The sequence below is a fragment of the Salvelinus namaycush genome, chromosome 32, assembly GCF_016432855.1.
Source record: "Salvelinus namaycush isolate Seneca chromosome 32, SaNama_1.0, whole genome shotgun sequence".
Taxonomy (NCBI): domain Eukaryota; kingdom Metazoa; phylum Chordata; class Actinopteri; order Salmoniformes; family Salmonidae; genus Salvelinus; species Salvelinus namaycush.
In genome coordinates this window covers 33,368,402-33,387,445 of record NC_052338.1, presented here as the reverse complement: position 1 = coordinate 33,387,445, position 19,044 = coordinate 33,368,402, and the positions used below count along the sequence as shown (strand labels likewise).

Genomic DNA, 19,044 nt, shown 5'->3' with positions numbered 1-19,044 from the left:
GCCTGAAAACAATGACCAGTAGAAACTGCAGTCATTTTCACTATTCTTAGCAATGATTTGGGGATCCTTGTGAGTAAGTATTAGCTAAGTAGCCACTTGTTGTTGCCTATTGAAATTGAACTTCAGTTCATGAAAATAAATAGCTAGCCAGCTACTTAACCCTGTTGCCCAAAAGCTAATGTTATAAGCAGCCAGCTAGCTTCATCGGTTTGTCCTCTGATTAAATCAACTGTAAAGTTCGGTGTTCCTCAAGGCTCCGTTTTAGGACCACTATTGTTTTCACTATACATTTTGCCTCCTGGTGATGTCATTCGGCAACATAATGTTAACATTCACTGCTATGTGGACGACACACAGCTGTACATTTCGATGAAACATGGTGAAGCCCCAAAATTGCCCTACCTGGAAGCCTGTGTTTCAGACATAAGTGGATGGCTGCAATTTTTCAACTTTTAAACTCGGACAAAACAGAGATGCTAGTTCTAGGTCTGAAGAAACAAAGAGGTCTTCTGCTGAATCTGTTACTCTGGACCCTGATCTCTCTTTTGACGAACATATCAAGAATATTTAAAATGACAGCTTTTTTCGATCTGCGTAACATTGCAAAAATCAGAAACTTTCTGTCCAAAAATGATGCAGAAAAGCAAATCCATGCTTTTGTCACTTCTAGGTTAGACTACTGCGATGCTCTACTTTCCGGCTCCCCGGATAAAGCACTAAATAAACTTCAGTTAGTGCTAAACACAGCTGCTAGAATCTTGACTATATTACTCCAGTGCTAGCCTCTCTACACTGGCTTCCTGTTAAGGCTAGGTCTGATTTCACAGTAAAGAAAATGTTTATTATAATAAAAAATAAAAAAGGTTTTACTGCTAACCTACAAAGCATTACACGGGCTAGCTCCTAACCATCTCTCCGATTTGGTCCTGCCGTACATACCTACAGGTACGCTACGGTCACAAGACACAGGCCTCCTTACTGTCCCTAGAATTTCTAAGCAAACAGCTGGAGGCAGGGCTTTCTCCTATAGATCTCCATTTTTATGGTATGGTCTGCCTACCCATGTGAGAGACGCAGACTCGGTCTCAACCTTTAAGTCTTTACTGAAGACTCATCTCTTCAGTAGGTCATATGATTGAATGTAGTCTGGCCCAGGAGTGTAAAGGTGAACGGAAAGGCACTGGAGCAACGAACTGCCCTTGCTGTCTCTGCCTGGCTGGCTCCCATCTCTCCACTGGGATTCTCTGCCTCTGACCCTATTACAGGGGCTGAGTCACTGGCTTACTGGTGCTCTTCCATGCCATCCCTAGGAGGGGTGCGTCACTTGAGTGGGTTGAGTCACTGACGTGATCTTTGTGGGCTATACTCGGCCTTGTCGCAGGATGGTAAGTTGGTGGATGAAGATATACCTCTAGTGGTGTGGGGGCTGTGCTTTCGCAAAGTGGATGGGGTTATATCCTGCCTGTTTGGCCCTGTCCGGGGGTATCGTCGGACGGGGCCACAGTGTCTCCCGACCCCTCCTGTCTCAGCCTCCAGTATTTATGCTGCAGTAGTTTATGTGTCGGGGGGCTAGGGTCAGTCTGTTATATCTGGAGTATTTCCCCTGTCTTATCCGGTGTGCTGTGTGAATTTAAGTATGCTCTCTCTAATTCTTTCTCTCTTTCGGAGGACCTGAGCCGTAGGACCATGCCTCAGGACTACCTGGCCTGATGACTCCTTGCTGTCCCCAGTCCCCTTGGCCGTGCTGCTGCTCCAGTTTCAACTGATCTGCCTGCGGCTATGGAACCCTGACCTATTCACCGGATGTGCTACCTGTCCCAGACCTGCAGTTTTCAACTCTCTAGAGACAGCAGGAGCAGCAGAGATACTCTGAATGATCAGCTATGAAAAGCCAACTGACATTTACTCCTGAGGTGCTGACCTGTTGCACCCTCGACAACCACTGTGATTATTATTATTTGACCCTGCTGGTCATCTATGAACATTTGAACATCTTGGCCATGTACTGTTATAATCTCCACCCGGCACAGCCAGAAGAGGACTGGCCACCCCTCATAGCCGATTTCCTCTCTAGGTTTCTTCCTAGGTTCCTGCCTTTCTAGGGAGTTTTTCCTAGCCACCGTGCTTCTACATCTGTATTGCTTGCAATTTGGGGTTTTAGGCTGGGTTTCTGTACAGCACTTTGTGACATCAGCTGATGTAAGTATAAATAAATTTGATTGATTGATCTGGCTAGTGATGCTTGACCGGACTATGTGTTGTGAAGCTAGCCACAATAAGGATTAGGCACATGTGGAATTTGCAGTTTGCCTTCAAAATAAAAGTACCTCCTTGAAGTGATGCAGAAGGCTACAATTGGTGGAATCTTGCCATATTTAGACTAGATAATGTTAAACAAGGTTGGAATGTGACGCAATGAAATGGGGTATCAGTCCACCCGGTGACACCCACAGAACACAACTGGTGAAGTTTACACAAATATTAGCGTTGTAGCTCTTATCGCGGGACTGTGACTGTGTGAAATCACCTCCCCAGTCAGCCTATTGTGTGTATTGACATTCATATTACACTGTACAGCTTTACCTAAGGATTGGGGATCAATGAAATGGGGTATCAAGTCTACTCAATACCCAATATATTTTTTCCCAACGTCCTCCTCAGAGTTATCAGACTCCAACACATCCATGCAGTATTGGTTGTCCTCTGGAATGGTGTTCAATACATAAAGGTTGACAATAAATGTGTCTCAATTCACAGTTGTTTCAGAGTCCTGCAATAAGAGCTACGGCGCTAATGTTTCTCTGGGTGTCACTGAGTAGACTGATAGCCCACGTCATTGATCCACAATCCACAGGTAAGGCTGTAACAGTGAAATAAGTATGCCCCCAATGCAATTCTAAAGTATAATACATCCAGTGTGATTTCAACAGATTGTCAAATTAACAAATGATTGTCTTCTGTTGATTTTATATAACATCCCAACCTTCGTTTAGCATGATCTATTCAATTATGGCAGAATTATACTATTTCTATGCATTTGCATCACTGTCAATGACATACTTTTATTTTGAAGGCTAACCACAAAGCCCACTATTGTGGCTAATCGTTATTGTGGCTAGCTTCACATAGATGGGTCCGACCACCATTAATCAAATAAGAACTGAGTTATTTTAGATGATACCTAGCTATAAGGTTAGCTAGCTAACTATAGCTACTGAAACAGATGTCGTTTTACTATGTTTTTGGTAAAGAACTTTGTTTGCATCCATGAGCTAGTTTTTTTATGACCAACACTGTAGGTGGGCGAAACAACTTTACCAGCATCATAGCATATGTGTCGATGAATCGTTGTGACATATGAAATACGAGTGATAGTGTAATCGATGTGTAATAACTACGTAAAAAAAATTAATGAACGCATTAAATTACTGTGACGTGCAGTCATATTCAGGTCCTGATTGGGTCAACCATCTTTTTGACACGCAAAGACCCAAACGGCGTTCCATAGAAAACTTGGTTGAGAACGAAACGACTGAACAACGAAACAGCAAGTAACATAAATCGTTTTTGATTGTTTTACTGGTAATGGGGACATACGTAAATGCCAACAAAATAACTTTTTGGTCAGTGTGGTGTGTTTGTGTAACTTTTATTTAACTAGGCAAGTCAGTTAAGAACAAATTCTTATTTACAATGACGGCCTATCCCGGGCAAACCCGGACGACGCTGGGCCAATTGAGCGCCACCTTAAGGGACTCCCAATCATGGCCAGATGTGATACAGCCTAGAATCGTATCAGCCAAAAATGTAATATGGGTGCATCACTAATACTCTGTGTACACACACCTCAAAGAACTTCTGGATGACGTAGTTTCCAAAGACGTCGACCATGAGTTGGTAGGCAGCCTGGAGGATCTCACTAAAGACCAGCTGACGCTCCGCTGAGCTGGCCCTCTCCAACTTCAACTGGATAAACCTGGAGATTCACAACACTCAAATTAATGTTCCTATATTTACTCACAGAGATTAAGAACGAGAAAGAGATGAGAGAGGGGGGGATGAAGAGAGAAAGAGATGAGGGGGGATGAAGAGAGAGAAAGAGATGAGGGGGGGGGGATGAAGAGAGAAAGAGATGAGGGGGGGTGAGGAGAGAAACAGATGAGAGAGGGGGATGAGGAGAGAAAGACATGAGAGGGGGATGAGGAAAGAAACAGATGAGAGGGGGGGATGAGGAGAGAAAGACATGAGAGAGGGGGGGATGAGGAGAGAAACAGATGAGAGAGGGGGATGAGGAGAGAAACAGATGAGAGAGGGGGGGATGAGGAAAGAAACAGATGAGGGGGGGATGATAGGAGAATTTTGTTCTCCAGGTTCATAACCCAATTTAATTATGTTACTCAGTCTGCAAACCAGAATTTGTAAGATCCTGGTCGAATGAAACAGACGGAGGCCCAGCTACAATAGTCAAAAAGGTTTATTCACGGAACGTTCTAAAGTCAGGAATACAAAACAATTCATTTTATACTGACTTCTCACGCACACACATTCACTCAAACAGACGCACACACATACACACAACCAGACGCACACACATGTCCTGCTACCCAGCCGCCAAAGATTAGTGACCTTGTCCTTGAGTCATACTCCCTGTTCTCTCCCAAATCTCTAGTCAGGTCGGCACCAAGCTCAGACAGTCTGTGTTTATAATACCATGAAGACATATTGTCTTTACCCTCATTCTGACTAGACTACACATTTATTGATTATGATTTTATACATTCTAATCAATTCCATACAATTATATGTTTCAGGGCGGAATATTCTAATCATTCAGTTAACAGATAATTCTCACCTATCAGGGGATGAGGAGGGAGAGAGAAAGAGATGAGGGGGATGAGGAGAGAGAAAGAGATGAGAGAGGGGGGGGTGAGGAGAGAGAAAGAGATGAGAGAGGGGGGTGAGGAGAGAGAAAGAGATGAGAGAGGGGGGTGAGGAGAGAGAAAGAGATGAGAGAGGGGGGTGAGGAGAGAGAAAGAGATGAGAGAGGGGGGGATGAGGAGAGAGAAAGAGATGAGAGAGGGGGGGATGAGGAGAGAGAAAGAGATGAGAGAGGGGGGGATGAGGAGAGAGAAAGAGATGAGAGAGGGGGGGATGAGGAGAGAGAAAGAGATGAGAGAGGGGGGGATGAAGACAGAGAAAGAGATGAGAGAGGGGGGATGAAGACAGAAAGAGATGAGAGAGGGGGGATGAAGACAGAAAGAGATGAGAGAGGGGGGGATGAAGACAGAAAGAGATGAGAGGGGGGGATGAAGACAGAAAGAGGTGAGAGAGGGGGGATGAAGACAGAAAGAGGTGAGAGAAAGAGATGAGGAGAGAGAAAGAGATGAGAGGGGGATGAGGAGAGAAAGAGATGAGGGGGTGAGGAGAGAGAAAGAGATGAGAGAGGGGGGGATGAGGAGAGAGAAAGAGATGAGAGAGGGGGGGTGAGGAGAGAGAAAGAGATGAGAGAGGGGGGGTGAGGAGAGAGAAAGAGATGAGAGAGGGGGGGTGAGGAGAGAGAAAGAGATGAGAGAGGGGGGGATGAAGACAGAAAGAAATGAGAGAGGGGGGATGAAGACAGAAAGAGATGAGAGAGGGGGGATGAGGAGAGAAAGAGATGAGAGAGGGGGGGATGAAGACAGAAAGAGATGAGAGAGGGGGGATGAGGAGAGAAAGAGATGAGAGAGGGGGGGATGAGGAGAGAAAGAGGTGAGAGAGGGGGGATGAAGACAGAAAGAGATGAGAGAGGGGGGATGAAGACAGAAAGAGATGAGAGAGGGGGGATGAAGACAGAAAGAGATGAGAGGGGGGGGATGAAGACAGAAAGAGGTGAGAGAGGGGGGGATGAAGACAGAAAGAGATGAGAGGGGGGGATGAGGAGAGAAAGAGGTGAGAGGGGGGATGAGGAGAGAAAGAGATGAGGGGGGGATGAGGATAATGATCAATAATCAATAATGATTAGACAGTAGGTCTGGGGTTTGGTACCAGGGGTTTGGTACCAGGGGTTTGGTACCAGGTTCGGTATTGGGCAGGGGTAATGAGATTGTTTGTGCTATATAGCTGTGACAATTTTATGAATATGGCCATAGGTGTGTGTGTGTCTCTCTACATCTTTCTACCTGCTGCCGTACTGGTCCTGGCTGAACTCCATGGTGTGTCTCTCTACCTGCTGGTCCTGGCTGAACTCCATGATGTGCGTCTCTACCTGCTGGTCCTGGCTGAACTCCATGATGTGTGTCTCTCTACCTGCTGGTCCTGGCTGAACTCCATGATGTCTCTCTACCTGCTGGTCCTGGCTGAACTCCATGATGTGTCTCTCTACCTGCTGGTCCTGGCTGAACTCCATGATGTGCGTCTCTACCTGCTGGTCCTGGCTGAACTCCATGATGTGCGTCTCTACCTGCTGGTCCTGGCTGAACTCCATGATGTCTCTCTACCTGCTGGTCCTGGCTGAACTCCATGATGTGTCTCTCTACCTGCTGGTCCTGGCTGAACTCCATGATGTGTCTCTCTACCTGCTGGTCCTGGCTGAACTCCATGATGTGTCTCTCTACCTGCTGGTCCTGGCTGAACTCCATGATGTGTGTCTCTCTACCTGCTGGTCCTGGCTGAACTCCATGATGTGTGTCTCTCTACCTGCTGGTCCTGGCTGAACTCCATGATGTGTGTCTCTCTACCTGCTGGTCCTGGCTGAACTCCATGATGTGTCTCTCTACCTGCTGGTCCTGGCTGAACTCCATGATGTGTGTCTCTACCTGCTGGTCCTGGCTGAACTCCATGATGTGTCTCTCTACCTGCTGGTCCTGGCTGAACTCCATGATGTGTGTCTCTCTACCTGCTGGTCCTGGCTGAACTCCATGATGTGTCTCTCTACCTGCTGGTCCTGGCTGAACTCCATGATGTGTGTCTCTACCTACTGGTCCTGGCTGAACTCCATGATGTGTCTCTCTACCTACTGGTCCTGGCTGAACTCCATGATGTGTGTCTCTCTACCTGCTGGTCCTGGCTGAACTCCATGATGTGTCTCTCTACCTGCTGGTCCTGGCTGAACTCCATGATGTGTGTCTCTCTACCTGCTGGTCCTGGCTGAACTCCATGATGTGTCTCTCTACCTGCTGGTCCTGGCTGAACTCCATGATGTGTGTCTCTACCTACTGGTCCTGGCTGAACTCCATGATGTGTCTCTCTACCTACTGGTCCTGGCTGAACTCCATGATGTGTGTCTCTCTACCTGCTGGTCCTGGCTGAACTCCATGATGTGTGTCTCTCTACCTGCTGGTCCTGGCTGAACTCCATGATGTGTCTCTACCTGCTGGTCCTGGCTGAACTCCATGATGTGTCTCTGTACCTGCTGGTCCTGGCTGTACTCCATGATGTGTGTCTCTACCTGCTGGTCCTGGCTGAACTCCATGATGTGTGTCTCTCTACCTGCTGGTCCTGGCTGAACTCCATGATGTGTCTCTCTACCTGCTGGTCCTGGCTGAACTCCATGATGTGTCTCTCTACCTGTTGGTCCTGGCTGAACTCCATGATGTGTGTCTCTCTACCTGCTGGTCCTGGCTGAACTCCATGATGTGTGTCTCTCTACCTGCTGGTCCTGGCTGAACTCCATGATATGTTTCTCTACCTGCTGCCGTGTTGGTCCTGGCTGAACTCCATGATGTGCCCAGCAATCTCTCTCAGCTGCAGGTTGGGGTAGCGGTTGTTCCGGAAGTCTTCCAGGAGACGGCTGCGCCCTGAAGGCATCACGTCCGACATTCCGTAACGTAGCCGTGACGACGGGAAGAGCTGGCTGCTGGGAGAGAATAGGGAGGAGCCAGAACTGGCGCTGCGATACTTCGCCTCTGCCCCGGGAGCAGCAGATATGAAACGACCGCTGCCATTGGTCAGACCTCCTGTGGGAGGGGTTCAGAGAGGAGGGATAGTTAGTGCTGATTGGACATAAAAATAACCATGATAAAATGTTATAACCACAAAAATGCACTGCAAGTTTTATGTCAGCATGGTAACAATAGACCTCGTCACTCACCCAGGTTGAGGTTGGATGAGGAGCTGTGATTGGACAGAGAGGGGGGTGGAGTCAGGGAGTGGGAGGGGCCTTGGTTGGGCAGAGGCATTCCGACCGGCCCAGGGGAGGAGCTAAAGCCCAGGGTTCCGTTGTAGAACCCCCCGTGGCCAATGGGAGTGAGGCTGGACTGCGTGCGTTTGTACAAGTCACTACTGCCGGTCAGTGAGTCACGACGAGAACTGTTGCCACCGCTGGAGTTCGCCACTGGAGGGAGACAGAGAGACCATTAAAACACACACAGAGTTGGCCAGTAGAGGGAGCTATACACACAGACACATAGATAAGTCAGACAGCTTCAGACAGTTGAACAGAAATAGTGAGAAGCCTTTCCATTAGGGATGGGCATTTGAAATTATTACATTTTTTACATGTACTTTGACTATCTTAATATCTGAAAAAACAATGATTTTTATATCGAATAGTTGGGCCAGTGGTCTAAGGCACTGCATCGCAGTGTTAGCTGTGCCACCAGAGATCCTGGTTCGAGTCCAGGCTATGTCAGAGCCGGCCGCGACCGGTAGACCCATGGGGCGGCGCACAATTTGGCCGGCAGGGATGTTCTTGTCCCATCGCGCTCTAGCGACTCCTGTGGTGGGCCGGGCGCAATGCACGCTGACACGTCGCCAGGTGTACAGTGTTTCCTCATACACATTGGTGCGGCTGGCTTCCGGGTTAAGCGGGCATTGTGTCAAGAAGCAGTGCGGGTTGGTTGGGTTGTGTTTCGGAGGAAGCACGGCTCTCGACCTTTGCCTCTCCCGAGTCCGTACGGGAGTTGCAGCGATGAGACAAGACCGTAACTACTACCAATTGGAAACCATGAAATTAGGGAGAAAAAGGTGTCAAGTTTTAAATAAAAAAAAGAAAGATATTTGAATAGTCAAAATACAGGTAAAAAATAAACTTTGTCGCGTGACTCAGGAAGCGCTCTGCTTGTTGTTGCTTGTTGTTTCCGGCGCAAGAGGAGCAGGGTGCGTCTGACATGGAGACATGGAGAGAGAGCGACAGAGGAAGTAGCCAAATAGACTTGTGCAAGTTAAACTTGATGGATAACCTATCGCAGCAACATCTCATCTGGTAGTGTCTGTCGTGAATGGAGTTAGATAGCCAGCTAGTTAGCCAGGCTAATTCAGGCTATTTAGCTGCGTCCTCGTCTAAAACAACTCCATATTAAACAGCCTACCTGTTAGTTAATCACCGTGCGCAATCTCTAATATCAAGGAAGATTCGAGGTTCTGCTCGCGGTTCTGCTCGCCTAAATTAGAATACCTCATGATAAGCTGTAGACTATAATATTTACCAAAATAGTTTATATTTCTAGTAGCTGTCTATTTACCACCACAAGTTGATAATGGCACTAAGACCGGACTCAACAAGCTGTATAGGGCCATAAGCAAACAAGAAAATACGCACATAGAGGCGGCGCTCCTAGCGGCCAGTTACTTAAATGCAGGAAAACTGAAATGCGTTTTACCTCATTTCTACCAGCATGTCACCTGTGCAACTAGAGGCAAAAATATTCTAGATCACCTTTACTACACACAGACACGCATAGAATGCTCTCCCTCCATTTGGCAAATCTGACCAAAAACTGATCTGATGAAGCGGATGCTAAGCTACATGAATGTTTCGCTAGCACAGATTGGAATATGTTCTGGGATTCATCCGATGGCATTGAGGAGTTTACCACATCAGTCATCGGCTTCATTAATAAGTGCATCGACGACGTCTTCTCCACAGTGACCGTACGTACATTTCCCAACCAGAAGCCATGGATTACAGGCAACATCTGCACTGAGCTAAAGGCAAGAGCTGCCGCTTTCAAGGAGCGGGACACTAATCCGGACACTTATAAGAAATCCTGCTACAACCTCCGATGAACCATCAAACGCATAGTGTCAATACAGGACTAAGAAAGAATACTACAAACACCAGCTCTGATGCTCATCGGAACGGTACGGCTTGTAAACTATTACGGAGGAAACCCAGGCGCGAGTTATCCAGTGGCGCTAGCCTACCAGACGAGATAAATAAATTCTATGCTCGCTCCAACGCTAGCAACACTGAACCATGCTCTTCCGGACGACTGTGTGATCACTCCGTAGCCGATGTGAGTAAAATCCTATAAATAGGTTAACATCCTGGGGGCTAGACGGAATACCAGGATGCATACTCAGTACACGCACTGATCAGCTGGCACTGACATTTTCAACCTCTCCCTGACACAGTCTGCAATACCTATATGTTTCAAGCAGACCACCATAGTCGCTGTGCCCAAGAACGCCAAGGTAACCTGTCTAAATGACATTCGCCCCGTAGCACTCACGTCTGTAGCCGTGAAATGCCGGTCATGGCACACATAAAAACCATCACCCTGGACTCACTTAAATTCACATACCACCCCAACAGATCCACATATGACGCAATATCTAGTGCTCTCCTCACTTCCCTTTCCCACCTGGACAAAAGGAACACCTACGTGAGAATGCTGTTCATTTCACTACAGCCCGGCGTTCAACACCAGTGCCCTCATCACTAAGCTAAGGATCCTGGGATTACCTGGATCCTGGATGAGGAGCGCCAAGGTTGTGATGATAGGCAACAACACATCCGCCACGCTGACCCTCAACATGGAAGCCCATCAGGGGTGGATATTCAATCCCCTCCTGTACTCCCTGTTCTCACACGACTGCGACGCCATCATTAAGTTTGCTGACGACATGACGGTGGTAGGCCCGATCACCGACGACGATGAGACAACCTATAGGGAGGTGGTGCCAGGAAAACAACCTCTCCCTCAACGTCAGCAAGACAAAGGAGCTGATTGTGGACTACAGGAAACAGAGGGCCGAGCACGTCCCCATCCACATCGACGGGGCTGTGGTGGGGCAGGTAGAGAGCAACACCCACATCACTAAGGAATTATCTTGGCCCACCGCCTCTTCCCCATCAGGAGGCTGAAAAGATTTGGAATGGGCCCTCAGATCCTCAAAGAGTTCCATAACTGCACCACTGAGAGCATCTAGACTGGCTGCGTCACCGCTTGGTCTGGCACCAGTACATCACAGGGGCCGCGCTCACTGCCATCCAGGACCTCTATAACAGGCGGTATCAGAGGAAGGCCCTAAAAATACCAAGTCATAGACTGTTCTCTCTGCTACCACACGGCAAATTGGTACCGATGCACTAAGTCTGGAACCAACCGGACCCTGAACAGCTTCTACCCCCAAGCCATGAGACTGATAAATAGTTAGTATCCTGTTGCCTAGTCACTTTTCCCCTACCTACAGTATACTGCTGTTACTGTCTATTATCTATCCTGCTGTCTAGTCACTTTACCCCTACCTACAGTATACTGCTGTTACTGTCTATTATCTATCCTTTACCCCTACCTACAGTATACTGCTGTTACTGTCTATTATCTATCCTGTTGTCTAGTCACTTTACCCCTACCTACAGTATACTGCTGTTACTGTCTATTATCTATCCTGCTGTCTAGTCACTTTACCCCTACCTACAGTATACTGCTGTTACTGTCTATTATCTATCCTTTACCCCTACCTACAGTGTACTGCGGTTACTGTATATATATATATATATATCTATAGTTGAAGTCGGAAGTTTACATACACTTAGGTTGGAGTCACTAAAACTCGTTTTTCAACCACTCCACAAATTTCTTGTTAACAAACTATAGTTTTAGGAAGTCGGTTAGGACATCTACTTTGTGCATGACAAGTCATTTTTCCAACAATTGTTTAGACAGATTATTTCACTTATAATTCACTGCATCACAATTCCAGTGGGTCAGAAGTTTACATACACTAAGTTGACTGTGCCTTTAAACAGCTTGGAAAATTCCAGAAAATGATGTCATGGCTTTAGAAGCTTCTGATAGGCTAATTGACATCATTTGAGTCAATTGGAGGTGTACCTGTGGATGTATTTCAAGGCCTCCCTTCAAACTCAGTGCCTTTTGCTTGACATCATGGGAAAATCAAAAGAAATCAGCCAAGACCTCAGAAAAAAAATTGTAGACCTCCACAAGTCTGGTTCATCCTTGGGAGCAGTTTCCAAATGCACTGAAGGTATCACGTTAATCTGTACAAACAATAGCACGCAAGCATAAACACCATGGGACCACGCAGCCGTCATACCGCTCAGGGATGAGACGCGTTCTGTCTCCTAGAGATGAATGTACTTTGGTGCAAAAAGTGCTAATCAATCCCAGAACAATAGCAAAGGACCTTGTGAAGATGCTGGAGGAAACAGGTACAAAAGTATCTATATCAACAGTAAAACGAGTCCTATATCGACATAACCTGAAAGGCCGCACAGCAAGGAAGAAGCCACTGCTCCAAAACCGCTATTAAAAAAAGCCAGACTACGGTTTGCAACTGCACATGGGTACAAAGATCGTACTTTTTGGAGAAATGTCCTCTGGTCTGATGAAACAAAAATAGAACTGTTTGGCCATAATGACCATCGTTACGTTTGGAGGAAAAAGGGGGAGGTTTGCTTGCCGAAGAACACCATCCCAACCGTGAAGCACGGGGGTGGCAGCATCATGTTGTGGGGGTGCTTTGCTGCAGGAGGGACTGGTGCACTTCACAAAATAGATGGCATCATGAGAAAGGAAAATTTTGTGGATATATTGAAGCAACATCTCAAGACATCAGTCAGGAAGTTAAAGCTTGATCGCAAATGGGTCTTCCAAATGGACAATGACCCCAAGCATACTTCCAAAGTTGTGGCAAAATGGCTTAAGGACAACAAAGTCAAGGTATTGGAGTGGCCATCACAAAGCCCTGATCTCAATCCTATAGAACATTTGTGAGGAGAACTGAAAAAGTGTGTGCGAGCAAGGAGGCCTACAAACCTGACTCAGTTACACCAGCTCTGTCAGGAGGAATGGGCCAAAATTCACCCAATTTATTGTGGGAGCTTGTGGAAGGCTACCCGAAACGTTTGACCCAAGTTAAACAATTTAAAGGCAATGCTACCAAATACTAATTGAGTGTATGTAGACTTCTGACCCACTGGGAATGTGATTAAAGAAATAAAAGCTGAAATAAATCTCTACTATTATTCTGACATTTCACATTCTTAAAATAAAGTGGTGATCCTAACTGACCTAAAACAGGGAATTTTTACTAGGATTAAATGTCAGGAATTGTGAAAGGTTGGAGTCATTAACTCAGTTTAAGTGTATGTAAACTTCCGACTTCAACTGTGTGTGTATGTAGGTATGCATGTAGGTATGCATGTAGGTATGCATGTAGGTATGCATGTAGGTATGCATGTAGGTATAATATATATATTCCCTGTGTTATTTTTCTATTATTTCTCTGCATTGTTTGGCCCGTAAGTAATAGTTTGTCTAAACATGTTGTTAAAACATGTGACTAATACCATTTGACTTGATTTCTACTTCACTTGCTACACATGAAGCCTCTGACGGTAGTGCTGCTTTGAGTGACCCACAACAACAAGCTACACAGGTGAAAAGTGTGTAGGCTACCAGTGTTTTTAAAATGGGACGCAGCCATAAAAACGGTCAAATCTGTTATTTCATTAACATTTCTAAATGCCATGGTTTGTACAAATCTCACAGATCATTACATTTTAGACAAAGCCCTTTCATTAAAATAAGCATTTTTATTATTTGTCCGAAATTAATACTCTCGCAAGTAACTGAATACTAACGTCCGTTCGGATACCAGAATAACCGTAACCCTGCTCTCCATTCGTAAGCCTACTGAGTCTTAGGTTGCACACACACACACACCTGCAGTGCCAAAGCCGCCCAACGTAGCACCGAGTGAAGAGTTGCTCTGACCAAACCCCAGAGAGGCGGAGCCGAGGCCCGGCTGGGCGGAGCCTGTATAGAAAACAACCAATCACCTTTGTTAATATACTTTTGTCGCCGAGTTTATATGCTAAACTAAATAATATTTGAACACATTTTGGTCACGTTCCAGGCCGACTACATTGCAGACACCTGCCAGATCTCACAAAGCCAAGACATGTTTTTGACATATGAACTACCACATGATATAGATGCACGACTGCGCAATCCATGACGCGGCATGCAACCATTGGCTGATGCAATGCAACGTCTCCAATGTAGTCGTCCTGGAACCGACCTCTGCCAATTCACCCGTTTAGTTTTTTTACTCACAGTACGTTGATTGGCTACCTTGAGAGAAGAGGGAGGAGCTCTGGGATGAGTTGCTAAGAGAGGATCCATAAAAGGAGTTTCCTGACATAACCCCTCCCCCCTGCTGCTGAGGCTGCTGGGATTGCATGGCTCGAAACTGACCATTGGCCCCGCCTCCCATACCACCGTTAGCCCCGCCACCCGCAGCTGCTGCCGCCACTGGAGAGAGGGTAGAGAGAGAGAGAGGGTAGAGAGAGAGAGAGGGTAGAGAGAGAGCGAGTGTAGAGAGAGAGCGAGTGTAGAGAGAGAGCGAGTGTAGAGAGAGAGCGAGGGTAGAGAGAGAGCGAGTGTAGAGAGAGAGCGAGTGTAGAGAGAGAGCGAGTGTAGAGAGAGAGCGAGTGTAGAGAGAGAGCGAGTGTAGAGAGAGAGAAATAAATTGTGAGAGTTTGGTGGGCTGCTACAAGTGATGGATAGATACTGTATTAGGGTGACAGAGTGACAGAGATACTGTATTAGGGTGACAGAGTGACAGAGATACTGTATTAGGGTGACAGAGTGACAGAGATACTGTATTAGGGTGACAGTGACAGAGATACTGTATTAGGGTGACAGTGATACTGTATTAGGGTGACAGTGACAGCGATACTGTATTAGGGTGACAGTGACAGAGATACTGTATTAGGGTTACTGAGTGACAGTGTAAATGGAGGAGTGAGTTACCTGCTTGTGCAGCGGAGGGAGAGATACTGTATTAGGGTGACTGAGTGACAGTGTAAATGGAGGAGTGAGTTACCTGCTTGTGCAGCGGAGGGAGAGATACTGTATTAGGGTTACTGAGTGACAGTGTAAATGGAGGAGTGAGTTACCTGCTTGTGCAGCGGAGGGAGAGATAATAACTGAGCCTGCGGGGGCCATGAGGCGTACGGGCCCACCCCTAGATCCTGTGTTGACCACTAGCGCCCCCGTCTGGTCATAGTAAGCAGCTGGAGCCAGCATGGGATAGCCTGCAGAGAGGAACTCATGGGTTAATCGGTGTGTGTGTGTGTGTGTGTGTGTGTGTGTGTGTGTGTGTGTGTGTGTGTGTGTGTGTGTGTGTGTGTGTGTGTGTGTGTGTGGTGTGAAAGCAAGCACGTGTGTGTTAGTAAATGTCTTGCTCACCAGGCACGCCGGCAGCCAGCCCCTGTCCGAAGGCGAGCGCTGAGTTGACTGCTGCGGCAGAGATCAGCTGGTCGTTCTGCTGACCCTGTTGACCGTGGCTAGGGGTCAGGGGTCGCTGGTTACCGCCCCCACGCATCACCTAGAGTTACATAAAGGTTAGCCAATAGGAGGGCAGAAGGTCTGAGACTGAGCCAATGGGAAACGCTGAGGAGCGGGGAGGGCTGGTTTTACACCACACGGTGTTGTTCTTAGTAAAAAGCCATGGACACACTGACACGAGGAGAAATAAAGTGCATGAGGGCATAACTTATGCTTGTGGTAATCTTACAACCATAAAGCGGTGAGCACTGAAGCAAAAAAAATGTCTGACAGTTGCTTTACCTAAATGAGGAGAGGTCTAGCCAATAGGAAGCCACTGACCTGTTGTTGGTTCTGCTGGTTCTGTCCTTGAGCCTGTTGATTGGCTGAGTTGTTGGCGGCCGCAGCCTGTTGCTGGAACAGATTGGCTGGATACACTCCCCAGGGAGTCACCCCGTAGTACTGGGGAGGCATCACCGCCGGGCCTGAACACACACAATAACTTAGTTGGTATAGGATGGAGGTTGCAGCGTCAAGACAGCAGATTCCTGGGACCACCCATATATAAAAATGTATGCACGCTGGACTGTCATCATATTCCCATAGTACTGGGGATATGAAATAACAAAATGGCAGGAGTGTGTGTGTGTGTGTGTGTGTGTGTGTGTGAGAGAGATTGTGAATGGTGTGTGTGTGTGTGTGTGTGTGTGTGTGTGTGTGTGTGTGTGTGTGTGTGTGTGTGTGTGTGAGAGAGAGAGTGTGAATGGTGTGTGTGTGTGTGTGTGTGGTGTGTGAGTGGTGTGTGAGAGTGTGTGTGGTGTGTGAGTGGTGTGTGAGAGTGTGTGTGTGTGTGTGTGTGAGAGAGAGAGAGTGTGAATGGTGTGTGTGTGGTGTGTGTGGTGTGTGTGTGTGTGTGTGTGTGTGTGTATGTGTGTGTATGTGTGTGTGTGTGTGAGAGAGAGTGTGAATGGTGTGTGTGTGTGTGGTGCGTGTCTTACCCAGTGTTGCAGCAGCTGCCAGTCCAGCAGCGTAGGGGTCGGTTCCAGGCGGACCAGTACTGATGATGTAAGGGTTGGGAACAAACGCTTGAGCCAAACCTGAAACGACACGTACATAAAGATCACAGAGAAACCGAGACGAGAGCTGCCCGACAGTCATGGAAGTTTTGGTTGACGGTAATTGGCCGGCCAGACACACATTTTCTCCTCTCCTCCGCTCCTGACTCCATGTGCTGCCATAGAAAGACAATGAGTGCAACAGCCATCCACATTCAAGTCAATGATGACATAATGGGTGGACTGGTGGCCATTGAGAGAGTACCCATAGCAACAAAGCAGGAAGTAAAATAGATGCTAAAATATGTGCAATGATTTGCCGATTCAGCTCAACTGACAAAACATTTACTGAATTGCACGAACCACATCAGTTAACGTCATTTGAACGAACATTCTACATTACCATGGAAATGATGGCGTCACAATACCAGGCAGCCATCGTGAGTATACAAATGACTGTATATTGACAAAGCCATTGATCACGTGACATCCATCATTCAGATGTAGAGACTCAATAGGGCATTTGAAGCCCAGTGAAGAGGTTAAGATGGCGTTTCACGGAGACTAAACTTAAAGAGTGAGCTACTCCAGAGGTGATGTTGCAGGCTAGCTCACTGCTGCCGCCTCTCATAGAGTAACTGAAGTTGAAAGCCAACCGGAGTACTGCAGGCTGCCATTAGCTACTAAATGATCTTATGTCTGTGTGCGAGGCAATAGATTCAAGGACAAGCATCTGATGTAATGTAATTATTGGTGCCATGATTGTCTTCAAGTCCAGTCCAAATTCAACTGATTGGACATGATTTTTAAAAAAGGCACACACCTGTCTATATAAAGTCCCACAGTTGACAGGGCATGTCAGAACAAAAACCAAGCCATGAGGTCGAAGGAATTGTCCGCAGAGCTCCAAGACAGTATTGTGTCGAGGCACAGATCTGGGGTGGGAAACCAAAACATTTCTGCCACATTGAATATCCCAAGAACACAGTGGCCTCCATCATTCTTAAAATGAAGAAGTTTGGAACCGCCAAGACTCTTCCTAGAGCTGGCTGCCCGGCCAAACTGAGCAATCAGGGGAGAAGGATCTTGGTCAGGGAGGTGACCAAGAACCCAAATGGTCACTGACAGAGCTCCAGGGTGAACCTTCCAGAAGGACAACCATCTCTGCAGCACTCCACCAATAAGGCCTTTATGGGAGAGCGGCCAGACGGAAGCCACTTTTCTGTAAAAAGGCACAACAGCCTGCTTGGAGTTTACCAAAAGGCACCTAAAGGACTAAGACCATGTGAAACAAGATTGTCTGGTCTGATGAAACCCAGATTGAACTCTTTGGCCTGAACGCCAAGCGTCACTTCTGGAGGAAACCAGGTACTGCTCATCACCTGGCCAATACCATCCCTACGGTGAAGCATGGAGGTGGCAGCATTATGCTGTGGGGATGTTTTTCAGAGGCGGGGACTGGGAGACTAGTCAGGATCGAGGGAAAGATGAACTGAGCAAAGTAGAGAGAGATCCTTGATGAAAACCTGCTCCAGAACGCTCAGGACCTCAGACTGGGGCAAAGGTTCACATTCCAACAGGACAACAACCCTAAGCACACAGCCAAGACAACGGGAGTGGCTGTGTGAGTGGCATCGGGACAAGTCTCTGAATGTCCTTGAGTGGCTCAGACAGAGCCCGGACTTGAACCCGATCGAAAATCTCTGCAGACCTGAAAATAGCTGTGCAGCAACGCTCCCCATCCAACCTGACAGAGCTTGAGAGAATCTGCAGAGAAAAACAGGAGAAACTCCCCAAATACAGGTGTGCCAAGCTTGTAGCATCATACACAAGAAGACTCAAGGCTGTAATCGCTGCCAAAGGTGCTTCACTGAGTAAAGGGTTCAAATACTTATGTAAATGTGATTGATTTTTAATTTGTCAGAAATTAGCAAAACGTCTAAAAAGCAGTTTTTGCTTTATCGTTATGGGGCCTTGTGATGTCGTTACGGGGCCTTGTACAGGGCCTTGTGATGTCGTTACGGGGCCTTGTGATGTCGTTACGGGGCCTTGTGATGTCGTTACGGGGCCTTGTGATGTCGTTACGGGGCCTTGTGATGTCGTTACGGGGCCTTGTGATGTCGTTACGGGGCCTTGTGATGTCGTTACGGGGCCTTGTGATGTCGTTACGGGGCCTTGTGATGTCGTTACGGGGCCTTGTGATGTCGTTACGGGGCCTTGTGATGTCGTTACGGGGCCTTGTGATGTCGTTACGGGGCCTTGTGATGTCGTTACGGGGCCTTGTGATGTCGTTACGGGGCCTTGTGTGTAGATTGCTGAGGAAAAAAAAATATTTAATACATTTTAGAATAAGGCTGTAACGTAACTAAGGATGATACAGTTACCGGTTTCAAGATAAACCACGGTAAAATTCCAGACGATTAGTTTTAGTTTCAAATTAGCATTAAAACCGTGTTTGATTACCATGGTTTGAAAAACTCCCGGTAAAT

The 19,044-nt window shown here is 47.1% G+C and overlaps 1 protein-coding gene across 5 annotated transcripts in view; it reads right to left on the bottom strand.

Moving 5' to 3' along the window:
• The window catches only part of LOC120027547 (pumilio homolog 1-like), a 62,211-nt gene that overhangs the window by 12,066 nt on the left and 31,101 nt on the right, over positions 1 to 19,044 (bottom strand). For 3 of the 5 annotated variants that reach the window (XM_038972541.1, XM_038972545.1, XM_038972543.1), the window contains exons 10-18: positions 16,499 to 16,597; positions 15,843 to 15,985; positions 15,423 to 15,561; positions 15,131 to 15,268; positions 14,286 to 14,483; positions 13,893 to 13,985; positions 8,069 to 8,311; positions 7,667 to 7,934; positions 3,847 to 3,976 (exon numbers count right to left, since the gene is read on the bottom strand). In XM_038972541.1, the coding sequence (XP_038828469.1) occupies positions 3,847 to 3,976; positions 7,667 to 7,934; positions 8,069 to 8,311; positions 13,893 to 13,985; positions 14,286 to 14,483; positions 15,131 to 15,268; positions 15,423 to 15,561; positions 15,843 to 15,985; positions 16,499 to 16,597 (1,451 nt within the window). The remainder of the gene's footprint in view (positions 1 to 3,846; positions 3,977 to 7,666; positions 7,935 to 8,068; positions 8,312 to 13,892; positions 13,986 to 14,285; positions 14,484 to 15,130; positions 15,269 to 15,422; positions 15,562 to 15,842; positions 15,986 to 16,498; positions 16,598 to 19,044) is intronic. The other 2 variants (XM_038972544.1, XM_038972546.1) reach the window with 1 other exon arrangement.